This window comes from Colossoma macropomum, unplaced genomic scaffold, assembly GCF_904425465.1.
Source record: "Colossoma macropomum unplaced genomic scaffold, Colossoma_macropomum, whole genome shotgun sequence".
In the NCBI taxonomy this organism is placed as follows: Eukaryota; Metazoa; Chordata; class Actinopteri; order Characiformes; family Serrasalmidae; genus Colossoma; species Colossoma macropomum.
In genome coordinates this window covers 49,131,519-49,143,795 of record NW_023494792.1, presented here as the reverse complement: position 1 = coordinate 49,143,795, position 12,277 = coordinate 49,131,519, and the positions used below count along the sequence as shown (strand labels likewise).

At 38.3% G+C, this 12,277-nt stretch overlaps 1 protein-coding gene across 2 annotated transcripts in view; it reads right to left on the bottom strand.

Moving 5' to 3' along the window:
• The window catches only part of rassf3 (Ras association domain family member 3), a 50,321-nt gene that overhangs the window by 22,749 nt on the left and 15,295 nt on the right, over nucleotides 1-12,277 (bottom strand). The window contains exon 1 of one of the 2 annotated variants that reach the window (XM_036577443.1): nucleotides 5,623-6,168. The exons of the other annotated variant lie outside the window; for it this stretch is intronic. Within the exon in view, the coding sequence (XP_036433336.1) occupies nucleotides 5,623-5,745 (123 nt within the window). The 5' untranslated portion in view covers nucleotides 5,746-6,168. Of the gene's footprint in view, nucleotides 1-5,622; nucleotides 6,169-12,277 lie in introns of those variants that run through there. 2 annotated transcript variants of the gene reach the window in all.

The following is a 12,277-nucleotide window of genomic DNA, read 5'->3' as shown; positions in this document are numbered from 1 at the left end:
AGTGCATACAGCCAACATTCCTACAGGTTTCTTGACTGATTTGATCTGCGTAATTTCTATTGTCTGATACGTTCTATTGTGTATCCATGGTCAGTAAGTAGTTTATCTCTTCAGCACAATAACACCATAAACAACCAGGCCTAGGTTTTGTGTCCAGCAGTCTACAGTGACGAATGAGGTTTTTGGCTGCAGCAAATGGGCTACTTACATGTATCTTGCAACAAACCACTGGAATGGTGAGTACAGGATAAACCTGGAAAACATTCCGGAAACTGCTACACAATGGATCAGAAACCATTATGGGGGGACGGCTATGAAGGCAGGAGTCAAGGTTCAACATTTGTCCAATGCTGCGTGCAAAAGGTGAAGTGCTTGTATCTGCTTCAGTTGGTTGACTTCGCAAAGTCTCAAGGACGGTGATGTCATGCATAAAGCAGCCTGCTGGCACATGAGTCGTCACACACACTCACAGAGTGAGGCACTGGCAAACAGTGGGAAAAAGCAAGGTGTCCAAACAGGACAATCCACCCACACTGGCAGAGCAGTGTTTGTATAAAAGCATGGAGTGAGATGTGGGCAGGTCATAACAATGCTGCTGTTATACTCATTGCTAACAGCTGTTAGAGCAACAGCATTTATACCAGCCATCTTCAGGCTCTGCAGAGTTGCTGATTTAATTTAGTCTCAGCCAGAGGACAGAGAATGGAAACAGGTTGACAAGCAAAGGATAATCTCTTGTTTCTCCCAGCTGTTGGGTCTTGTTTTTATTCATCTGTCAGCAATGCCTGAGCAGAAGCAGCTGAACTGGGAAAAATGTGTCTTAGCAAATACAGTAACGCAAATTACATTTAGCTTTTCTTAGAGATGCTTGTTAATAGCTTTGAAAATACTTAAATTCAAAACTGTTTTACCTTCAGGAGTGTCTCTTATTAATTGTGACTAGTTTACGGCCATTGCAATTCTCGCTTCAGGTTTTTTACGAGGAGATTTTCATTCACTTTTCAGAAAAAGTAGTGCTTAAAGACGACTGCTAATCAGCAATTAGCAAATGGTCAATTTAGGTCCACAAGATGATTTTATTTTAAAACATGGATTCATCTGGCTGGGCAGATTAAAACCATAAGCAGGCCACATGTTTAACACCTCTGATCTAAAACATGCAGGTGAAGAGTTCTGTTCAGTAACATATAATTTCATGACTAATAGAAACGATCAACAAGGTATAACTTAATCCGTATTTGTTTTAACTACAGTGTGGTCAGTGTTAGGCTTTACTCTATTTTCTTTGTTTTCCCTGCAGATCTTGCTTAATAAGGCCATGTTTAAGAGTTTTACATAAAGAGGTTACACTCAAACACTGAAGATGTTAATTAAGCTGTAGGGATTTGAGTTTTTTTCAGCATTCAATCTAATAAATAATGTGTGTTTAGACAATGACAGTGTTTTACATTTTTTGTACTGTTTTGGTACCTAATACTGCAAAACTATATTTGGTAATGATATCAAAGTCATGACAACTATGGCCTTCTATGTCCTACTCTGTCCAGCAACAGCAAAAACTTCCTGGAAGTCACGCAAGTACACATTCTATCCACACTTTATATAACACAACTGACTCTGACTGTAAAGATAAAGAATGGCGATCTTTCCTTTCTATAGCAGGAAGACTGTCAGTGCTGATTCTGCGTCATCTGCTCTCGCAGGCCATTAATGGGAAGCGGCTGCTGTTGTTGATTTTGGAGTGCTTTAGCAAAAAAAGGGAAAAAAATACAGCACAGCAATGTTCACACAAAAGAATCTGCGTCTTGGCTTCTGTACGGATTCCCTGAATAAAACCGCAATATAGGCGATCACAAGCAGTATAATGAATCAGACAGCTTTCCACTATAATCAAACAAATGAGTCAGGCACAAGACAGACAGTGAAGTCCTATGGCAGGGCATGTGGGAGCGCGGGCTGTCACTTTATGCTCCCGCTGTTTTGAATGCTTGCCTCTGCAGCTGTTTCCCAGGGTCATCACTTCTGCAGCTTTTATTTAAACCAATTCCACTGAGGTGACAGAGCAGATTAAGCACAGGACATATCTGCTGCGTCTGACAGAGAGAAACAAAAACCACAAAAGGCAAACAACGAAAAAAAAAACAAAAACCACTAGCCTACTGGAGATTTATGTGTTGAGGTAAAGGCCAATTCCAGCATTTTAGACATGACATTTGGGCTTATGTTGGCTAAAAGTCATGGAGGACAATCTTATGTAAGATTCTGTATCTTATTATGGACCCTTTTGGAAAAATACAGACAAATCTTCAAAACTAACATATTCATTTACACATTAAAGATATGTAGCAGTTTACCTGCGTTATGGAGCTAACGTCAAATGGACAGTCATTTTCGGGATGCATTTGTGAATTTTAAGGACTAAAAATTTGCCTGTAACATGATAGAGTCTTGAATGAACACAAGCCATAGTTTTACTTCTCACTGTGCAATGCTTTACTGCAAAATAAACGGCTGTTATGGGTGTGACAGATCTGAAACATCTACAGACCACAGGAGGGTCTTGGTTAACTTTTGAATGACACAACTGAGAAATGAACAGAGCTGCCCTGCCCATAGTTAAATAATGAATTTTCACTAATGATGAAGTAAACATCTTCAGGTTTTCCATAAAAGACCAAAAAAATGTTTTTTTTTAAATATTAGGCTAACGCGTGTGGTCTGACCAGTGATGAAACAGTGGTACTAAGGGGCAGCCTGAGGGTAAAATGAAGCAACAGGAAATGAGCTGTGGTAATCCTGCTGCTGATAGAACTGAAGAAGCTGACCAAGAGCTTTTAAAGATGTCCGTCCACAGTCCTGACCATACAAAACAAGACACAAGAGAACACAATGGCCTACACTGCCATAGGTTTAATAAGCCTGCACAATATATCATTTGTTAATGATTATAGCAATACTGCCTTTTGCAATACTAATATTGCAGAAGGCTGCAATACGCACAAGGGTCCTCTATCAAATCACACTGTTTTATACTGGGTGCAGTGAGCATCTTCCCTACTTACAGTTTAACCATGTCAAACCATGCTGTAACCATGTCAAAACACTGATTTAATAATGCACGCTTAATAACGTCACTTACGTCAAACCCTTTTCTTTTTTTAACTAGTTTTTTTTTACATGACTTGTGAACGACAGCTGTACTTTTACATTGTGTGCCTATTTAATGGCCAGTCGATCAGCAGAAAGGGACAAAAACTAATTCAGTTTTACATCAACTTAGATTCAAAGTTAAGAAGGGTTTCCCTTTTGCCGTAACATCATCATTTTACAATATTTTGCAAGGCATATCGCAATTAGGCCTGTCACCATTACATTCTCAATTATTGGAGCTTATTGCAATAATTTTAGCTGATCACAATTATTTTCCAGTTGTTGACTTTCACAATCATATGTTTACCTCGCAATAAGCAGAAACTGAATTGGGTGTCATCTATTGAATCGAGTGAAATTCATGAATACAAAAGAAGGCAGAAAATGCAATTACTGAGACGATTACTGTTACAAGTCTTAAGAAAATAGCAAACATTTTAACTTCAGACTAGTGCTGTAACATGTTTAGAGCTCAGCCGTGGGTAACGTTAGTTTATTTGAGCTCGAGCTGTATCTGTCACTATTTGAGCGCTACTAATTATCGACAACTAGGAAACAAGAGCTAATCAGGCCAATTTGGCCCCTTCAGTCTTGTACTTTAATAGCTGTATACAATGAACAAAAAGATACTACAATTATCAGCTGAATTTATTTAGACGCCAACTAATCAATAGCTAAAATTGTATTAATGATCGTGACAGGCCTAAACATAATATGCAGGAATATATTCAAACTAGTAGTATTTTGACTATATTGTGCAACTCTAACACTGAACTATTAGAAAATATGGCCAAATCTATCTGTAGAAAAAAAGATGGTAATATAGTTCTGCCATTGCAGGAGCTTTCCATGAGAACTTTAACTTCATGACATTTCTCACACAAAAGGAGCGACTGATAAGTGTGGGGGTGAGATTGCGAATGCCTGCTGGCCTACAACATCCTCACAGCTCTCCTTTCACACACACAAACTGTGGAAAAACGCCGTATGGAGGCCATATTCAAATTACAGAAGGACAGACACTCCACAGAATCTCAATAGAGACATGCGCGCAGCATAAATCCGCCTGATGAATGCAGTACAGTTGTCTTCGAGGAGGGAATGCTGAAGTCAGCCAGCTAGAAAATGGGTTAGAGGGGAGGAGGGGAGGAAAAAAAAAAACTTCTGTATTTGATCCACGCAAATCATGCACATTCTGGAACAAACCAGCATTGATGAGAAGAAACCGACCTACTTTATCACAAAATCCAAAATGTGCAGACAAGGCTAACGAGTCTTAACAAGATCACGGGCCGGTGAATGACTCCCTCATGCAGGTCATGCATTTTCATCTTCATTACTTTAAATTGTTTACACATCATGCCTTTCCACCTCTTAGTGTTACATTCTCTGCTGAATCAGCCTGCATTAGGCTGTGACAGACGTGTATTTATGAGATTAAAAGTGCATATGTTACCAAGAACTCATTAATGCATTCATGCCCAACAACTAAACTCTGACTGATAAGGAAAAATGCCACATAACTTGTTCTGTCTTTTTGTTTAGGTTACCTTGTATAAACATCTAATAGTAGTCACTTGATTTTTTATGTGTGATTTCTGCACACTTTTGTTCACCATCAAACACTGATTTTCTATTGTTTCATTAAAAATCAGTAGGTCTATGTGACATATTGCATGATTAAAGAGAGGAAAGTTACTTTTTAGCTATATGATTTTATTTTATTTGAAAAAGTTCTTCAAATTTGTGCTCAGACAAGCTCCAAGACCATAAGGAAATTTATAACTCTAGATATGGACTTTAATGGCAACAGTAACTTATACTTTATAAATGTATGTGTTTGTAGGCAGCACTGCTCCAACAGTGTGTCACATGTGAGATTATCTTAATAACAACATTAATACCAGCCAGACACAGGCTATTAGCTAAGTGTCCTACTGCCTTTGGCCCTGTGCAACAGATCTGCAACAGGTCCGTGCAAAGTATGGGAGGGATTTAATTAATTTACAAGTTAGTTTTGCTGATAGGTGCTTCAGTGATATCGAGAATATTATGTGGACCCTATCTGTGCAGGGGGCTGTCACCTTCAGCTGGAACTCCTCCTGTAACCAACCAGTTTGTGTTCACTGCCTGAAATAATTACACACTGGTGAGTTAGAAAGGCAAACGTTTTGAACCACCTCGAGTGACGAGCTAACGTTAGCTAAGTAACTAACTTTAACCGGTATTTACATCACCATCAATGTCACCATCGAAGAAAAAGGGTAGGTTTTATGCTGAAGTAGCCCGAAGTACAGTAAGTTACCTGCTAGCACTGACAGCTAACAGCACTGTGTACTCTGGCTTCAGTAACGTAAACCTGGCAAACCGCCTGAAGGGCACAACGTGGGCTGAGTCTGATACACAATCCAATCCAAAGAATGATATAAAGTAAGCAAACTTTAAAAAGTCTGAGAAAATAGTTTAGCAAACCTTCTGCTCTGTGAGTTTCCCTGAAGGTTTCTTGAAAAAGGAAGTTCTAGCGGTGAAAAAATACTCCTCGGAATCTTCTTCCAGACTACTGTAACCACTGCTCATGGTGCTCGTCCACGTCATTTGAAGGGGGGAAAACTCCAATTTTCAAGCTGTGCCACATTAAAAAAAACGACAGAAAAGTCCTTCAGAGGAGGGTTTCGATCCACGGTGGAGCTGAAATCCAGTGAGGAGCGCGGTGCTAGATAACGTTAATGTTCTACCGCCGTAGAGCCAAAGATCACCCGACTAACTAACTGACGCTAATTTTAACGACAACGTGAAACGTGGCTTTAAAAGCCCGGAAAACCCTCCTCTCCTCTCCTCTCCTCTCAATTTTCGGTCTGTGTAAAGGATTCAAAACATGAAACGACTCTTTTAAGGCCCTACAAATGTCTCAAACTACGTTACCGGTTCATTTTCAGGACTTCACTAACTCACCGCCACCTCTCTGTCTCTTTCTCTCTCTCTCTGGTGGAGACTCATACTGTAAGACACACCCACCGTCGGACACGGGCGCACGCGCGCACACAAAAGCTGGCTAGCATGCTAACCTTCACATCCTCACAGATCCTCTTAACAATAAGCACCTTTTAGACTGAGAGCCAACTGGTTTCTCACACTCAACTCCGAAGTGTTTTTACTGAGTAGCTAAAAGAAGACACAGCACAACACTGTAAGGCTGCGTCCAAAACCGCAGCCTAGCACACTAAAGAGTTTCTCAAAATACAGTACACCATCAATAGCCTAAGTCTGACTCTTACAATGAGGCAGTCATATTGGGCACACATTTTTAAAGGGCTCATATCCTACATTTTTTTCTGAAGGGGATTAAGACATTTGTGTACTCCAACAGTCAGAATTCATGTTTACATGACCATTTCCCAGCCTTTCTTTACCTGTTTTTACTGCGCTGTTAAGACTATCGTGTGTAAGCGAGCTCTGTTCCTATAGTCTGCCCTGCATTGTGCCTCATTTAAGTGGTAGGTAAACACCACTGTACAAATAACCTCTTACTTTTTCCAATTAAAGTTTGTTTTTTATTTTCTTGGAAAAAATTTACCTTTTGTAGATCAGCCAAATGCCCCCTCAGTGTAAACATTTCCACCATTCTGGGAACATTTTGTTCCTACAAAGAGCTAAATTCATAGCCACACGTGTGTGCATGTGTAGCTGTGTAAATAGGTTACACAGAAAACAAACACCTGCAGGTTTTTAGGCTGATAGTTCCAACTGTGTATCTGCAGAAAGCAACACCATAAACTGTTCATGGGATGTCAGGTAACATGCCTAGACAAGGCTTTGTAGCCATGGTGGCAGTAATGAGGAATGGGCATGCAGCACCAGTTTTACAGCCTTCTCTCATTTCAGGTCAAAAGAACAAAGGCAAAGCTGACCACTGGCCCATCTGGTTCTGGAGTCGTGTGCAGGGGAGCTTCCATATGCAAGCTGTTGACCCTGCAGCCAATGACAAATTACAAACTTTGTTTATGGTGGCTTTCTGGATGTCTGTAGGCCTGGTTTTGAATCAGCTCCATGAGTAAACCACTCAGTTTTGGGGTTAGCCACTACTGGCACACTTTATAATCATTTCAAGAACATGTTTGCCTCTTTTTTCCTGAATTATATAAGGACAAAGTTGCTGTAACAATAAAGTGCTATGGCATACTTCATAAGGTCGCTAATGGACAACAAAATTGAAGAAGTAAAACATTCTCTAAGAGCCCTCCCAGTGCTGGCAGTGTCAGTTAAATGGGCTTCATAACCACACAAATGAAAGTAATTAGTGTCATCAGTGAGGAATAGCTTTTATAATAACTTTACATACTCAAGATGTAGAGTATAGGTATCAGTTCTAAAGTAATTTCAACTGCCTAAGGGCTTTTTCATACGTTTCTCCACAGTGGTCCTTTCACAGGTTTGCTTTTGAGTCTCTTATTACCTGTACGACAGCACAGCAGCCCACTAAGTCTACTGAAAGCATGTTTACCATAATGCAGCATAGTTTCAGGGTCAAACGTAGGCAACATCTGCAGTGGATAAGGACAGAGCTAACCATGCCCCACAAACAGCAGCTTTCAAGAGGTTTGTGGAAGGACAGGGCTTTTTATAAAGCCAAAGAGCATGGAGAGGCCCTAAAAATAACCTTGCAGCTGAAGGAACAGCCAAACCATACAAACCCCATAAACTCTGCAAAATACTGACCCCCAGGTTATCTGGGGTCTCCCACACTGTCCCATTGCATATGTGCAGATTCCTTTCGTTGTTAATTTGTAAAATGACAGGACTACTGGCATTCAAATGACATTCAAGATTTTGAAATAAATGTTTAAAAAAACATAAAACCAATTTGGCTGTAAAAAATAAACAAAATACAGTTCACATTCATAGGTTTTAAACAGTTAGTAGAAGAGGAAAAAAAATAAAAAAAATTTAAACATTTCCTGAATGAAGAATAGAGCTAGATGATTCTAAAAAAATTGTACTTCAATAAAAATGATCAAATCTCTAGGCAGATAACTAGTAAAAATTACTATATATAGACAATTACGGCATATTATTTGACAGTCTTTTTGTTGTTCCCAAAATATAATTGAATAGAACATCCTTAGAAAATACCTTTTGATGTTTAATTTATATTTTACAAAAGATCTACACTGATACCGTATATAAAGTAACAGGAAGTATTAATATGACAAGTGATTCTACATGTTTGAACAGTGGTATACAGTGTACAGACCACTCTCCATATGTTTAATTATTAAAAAATGGCCATTAGGTACAAATTTTTCATTTTTCAGGAGATACCTCTAAGCAGATTAGAAAAAAAATAAAATAATACACTAGCATAAAGAAGTGATAGTGAAAAAACAGCCAAAAGATCAACATCACTGAATGTGTTTGGGATTACTTGGATGGTAAGAAGCAGAAAAAGCAACCAACTTCTAAGACTGAACTTTGGAGGTATGGAAAAATATCCCTGCAGATTTTTTCAAAAACTGAAAACAAGTTTTCTGAAAAAATAGAAACTGTAAATACTTAAACATCTGATATTATACTTAGTCACTGATGCTTCTGTTAAATTTTCGGTTGAAAATGTTTTTTTGCTTTTTTCCCCTGATGCTTGAAATTTAATAACTTGTACTTAACGGCTGTTTTGACTGAAAATGAAATAAATGAATGGTGGTCTCTGATTTTTGCACGGTATTGTGGAACATTTATATGAAAATAGGACAATACATTGTACTAAAATAAATTTGAAATATTACAAAATGTCATGTGTTAGTTTAAATAGTTTAAGTTGGTAGCAGGTTTGTATATGATGAAGAACTGCAATGTGATATTTTTGCGATATCGCCCACCTCTGAGTACAATAAGCTTAACACTGAAAGGAAAGTGGAAACTCAAATACCAAGTGGATGTAATGTGAAAAGGATGTCTCACCCATCCCCTAACTCTTCCCAGCAATTCCACCGGCTGAGCTAAAACAATGGGGATTGAGAGTCCTTCAAAGAGTGTGTATGTGTGTGTGTGTCAGAGAGAGAGAGAAAGACTTAGTGTAAGAGAAAATGAGAGAGAGAGAGCTGAGTGACCTGTAGATACTGGCCTTCCTGGCTGGGGGCCATGGCCTCCGTTACACATTACCCACATTCCTTTGCTTGGGGGGGGAGTGTGTGTAATGCTACTACCCTCTGTGACTGTCTAAGCTTTGGCATTTACAGGAGAGTATGTGGAATATCTTATTAAATCAAATCAATACAGCACGACAAAGAAACCCCAAAGACTGGTCAGCGCACACTGCTCTGCAAATGTCCCTTCAGATCTCAGAACAGGATCTTCGCAGAGGCCGAGCTGTGGCACAGAGAACATTAAACCATTCTGAACTGGGTGAGAGAGACTTCAACATTCATGAACCAAAATGATTAAAGAGCCCATAACATACATTTTTCTTGTATTTTATTTTTTCCCCTGTCCACTGCTAATGTTTATGTAACAAGAAGAGTCATAATTCATTTTTACATGACCGTTTTCCAACTACTCTTTATAACTAGGCTGTTTTTGTTACTGTGCCTGTTAAATGACCTCGGTTCTGACTGGCTGTCCTGTATTGTGCTTTCAAAGGGCAGTCAGGACTGAAACTTTAAACTTTCATGTAAATGGGCAGGACTAAACTGCTGTAGGCTGAACAGGCAGATATATGTAAATGTACAAATACCTGGTACAGTACACTCTTAAAAATGATGGTTCTTCAAGGGTTCCTTAGTAAAGAAAATGGTTCTATAAAGAACCATAAACACCCAAAGAACCCTATCTATTTAGAATTCTATTTTATTCTTTTCAGTTGTCATTTTGATGCTATAAAGCTATTTATGTTATTTACCTGCTGAATGAGGCCACGTCTAAATTATTTAGTTATTTACTTTATTCATTGAACATTTGAAGAGTTTTGTGTTAAAAACAGAATGAATTTGAAAATCGGAGATACTTGCAACAATTGGAATATTTTATATATATTCTAGTCCCTGTAGTTACTGAACAATAAGCCTTAATATGCAATAAGCCTGGGATTTTAAGAGGTTAATCCAAAAAACACTGGGTGATCAGATGATGGACTGTTTATAATTTCTTGCCATAATATTTTGGTATTGAGTATTATAATATTACACTTGGTTTTAAAGTCAAAGTCAAAATTCTGACATTGTGACAAATCTATTCTCTTGTCTCACCAAGACGCTTGCTTGATACTGTATATCACCCCTCAGGTATAGAACTTCTAATACAATAGAAAATAATATCGATCTCCTGAAAGCAAGTCATCTAAGATGAGTAATATCCACCTTTCTTCTGCCCTTTTTCTCCAGGCACTGATAGCTAGTGTTCATTTACAGGCAGTCAGCAGTGGAAACAGAATACAATAACCTCAAGGCCCAGTAATGACTGAGTAGCATAAAAAATACACAATATTCAATAGTCCAGAGGAAAGTTTCATATTATCATGCTGCTATATCCCACATCTCCCTATTGTCAGTAACTCCAGGAATAACCTAATGTAGATGTTTTATTACTGCACTTCCAGGAAAGATAGTCTAGACAGGCAGACAGAGTGAAAACACAGGCAGAGTAGAGGTGAATCCATGACTAAAATCCAAAAAACAGACAGGTGGAAAAAAAAGAGGAAAAAGACAACAGAGACTACTAAACACAGCTCAGCAATACTTACAACAGAGGCAGGACTTTTCAGTGTAGAGGCAAAGGAGGAGCATATATGAGTCTGTTAATAGGCATTTAAGGAATAATTCTAAAAAAAAGTACACCTTTCTTCTTACACAAGCAAATCTATTCGAAGTTCACAACTCACTTAGGGCTGTCATTATAATGAAATTTCAGATGATAATTGTCATATGAATAATTGCAATTAATGATTGAATTGTCTCTTCTTGTTCATTGTATGCATCTATTAAAGTGGCCAAATTGGCTTATTAGCCATCTTGCTTCCTATGTTATGCTATGTTTATTTACTTACTAACATTAGTAGCTAATGCTGGTAGTCCTGTTGAACTGATACTCTCAGACAAATGTCTCAGTCTCACCACATTCTGCTACTATTCATGATAAAAACATAGCCATGTGCAAACTGTTGTTAAAGCTGCATTATGTAAGTTTTGGGATTTGGAAACCTCTCTGGTGAAAATGTGTAATTGCAAGCAACGTGCAGAAGAACACTTTGCAGTGTTGGTTGTGCTTTGGACTCCTTCCCCAAAAGGGATGAGTATGATGATTGCGAACACATTTAAAGAGAATTCAAAGAGAACTTGGTGAAGGACTTTGAGGATATAAGTGAATTATCTACTACTGTCATCACATCTTCATCAGTATAATGTTGATTTTTCATCTGTGACCTGAACATCGAGCTGGACCTTCTTTTTGAGCCTGTGTGTGTGATGTTAATAAACATCACCTTTAACAAAAGATGTTTGAGAAAGAAACAAGAGCGTCTTGGTCTAGGAATAATAATACGCATATACAATTATAGGGAAATTTCACCAATATTTCAAAATTTCTGCATAATTAAATTGTTGAGTTCACAGAGGTTCAGTGTGAAATGGTGCATTATAGGGTAACTTACCAACTCAAGATTTCTTCATAGTGGTAGTGGGGACTATTTTGTCTTAAAATAACCTGTAGTTTTCAGGCCAAAACTATTGTGAAACAATGTCTGGCATCATGCAGTGTATTCATAACTATTTAATGTAACAGCCCCTGTGAGACGTCTGGTTCGCCTTAACCACCACTGCGAACAATTACTTGTTAAGTTTCTCTAGAATGGAGCATTTCCCATTAAACCACTCTGAATGACTTTCCTTACATCTTAATAGTTTAATCACTCAGACATTCTTCAAAATAGTAGAATTATAAGACAATGCCTTATAAGACAAATAACATTTTGCCTATGACTGAATCTGCTGAGAGCTTGAACCTTTATTTGAACCCACTCTCAATGTTCCTGTTCTCTTCTTATCTTCTCAAAACTTTTTCAAACCTCTTCAGGTGGCCCTCATTCATTATGAAAGATGTATTCATAAAATTATTGTCTGAGACGGTGACCTAAGCTACC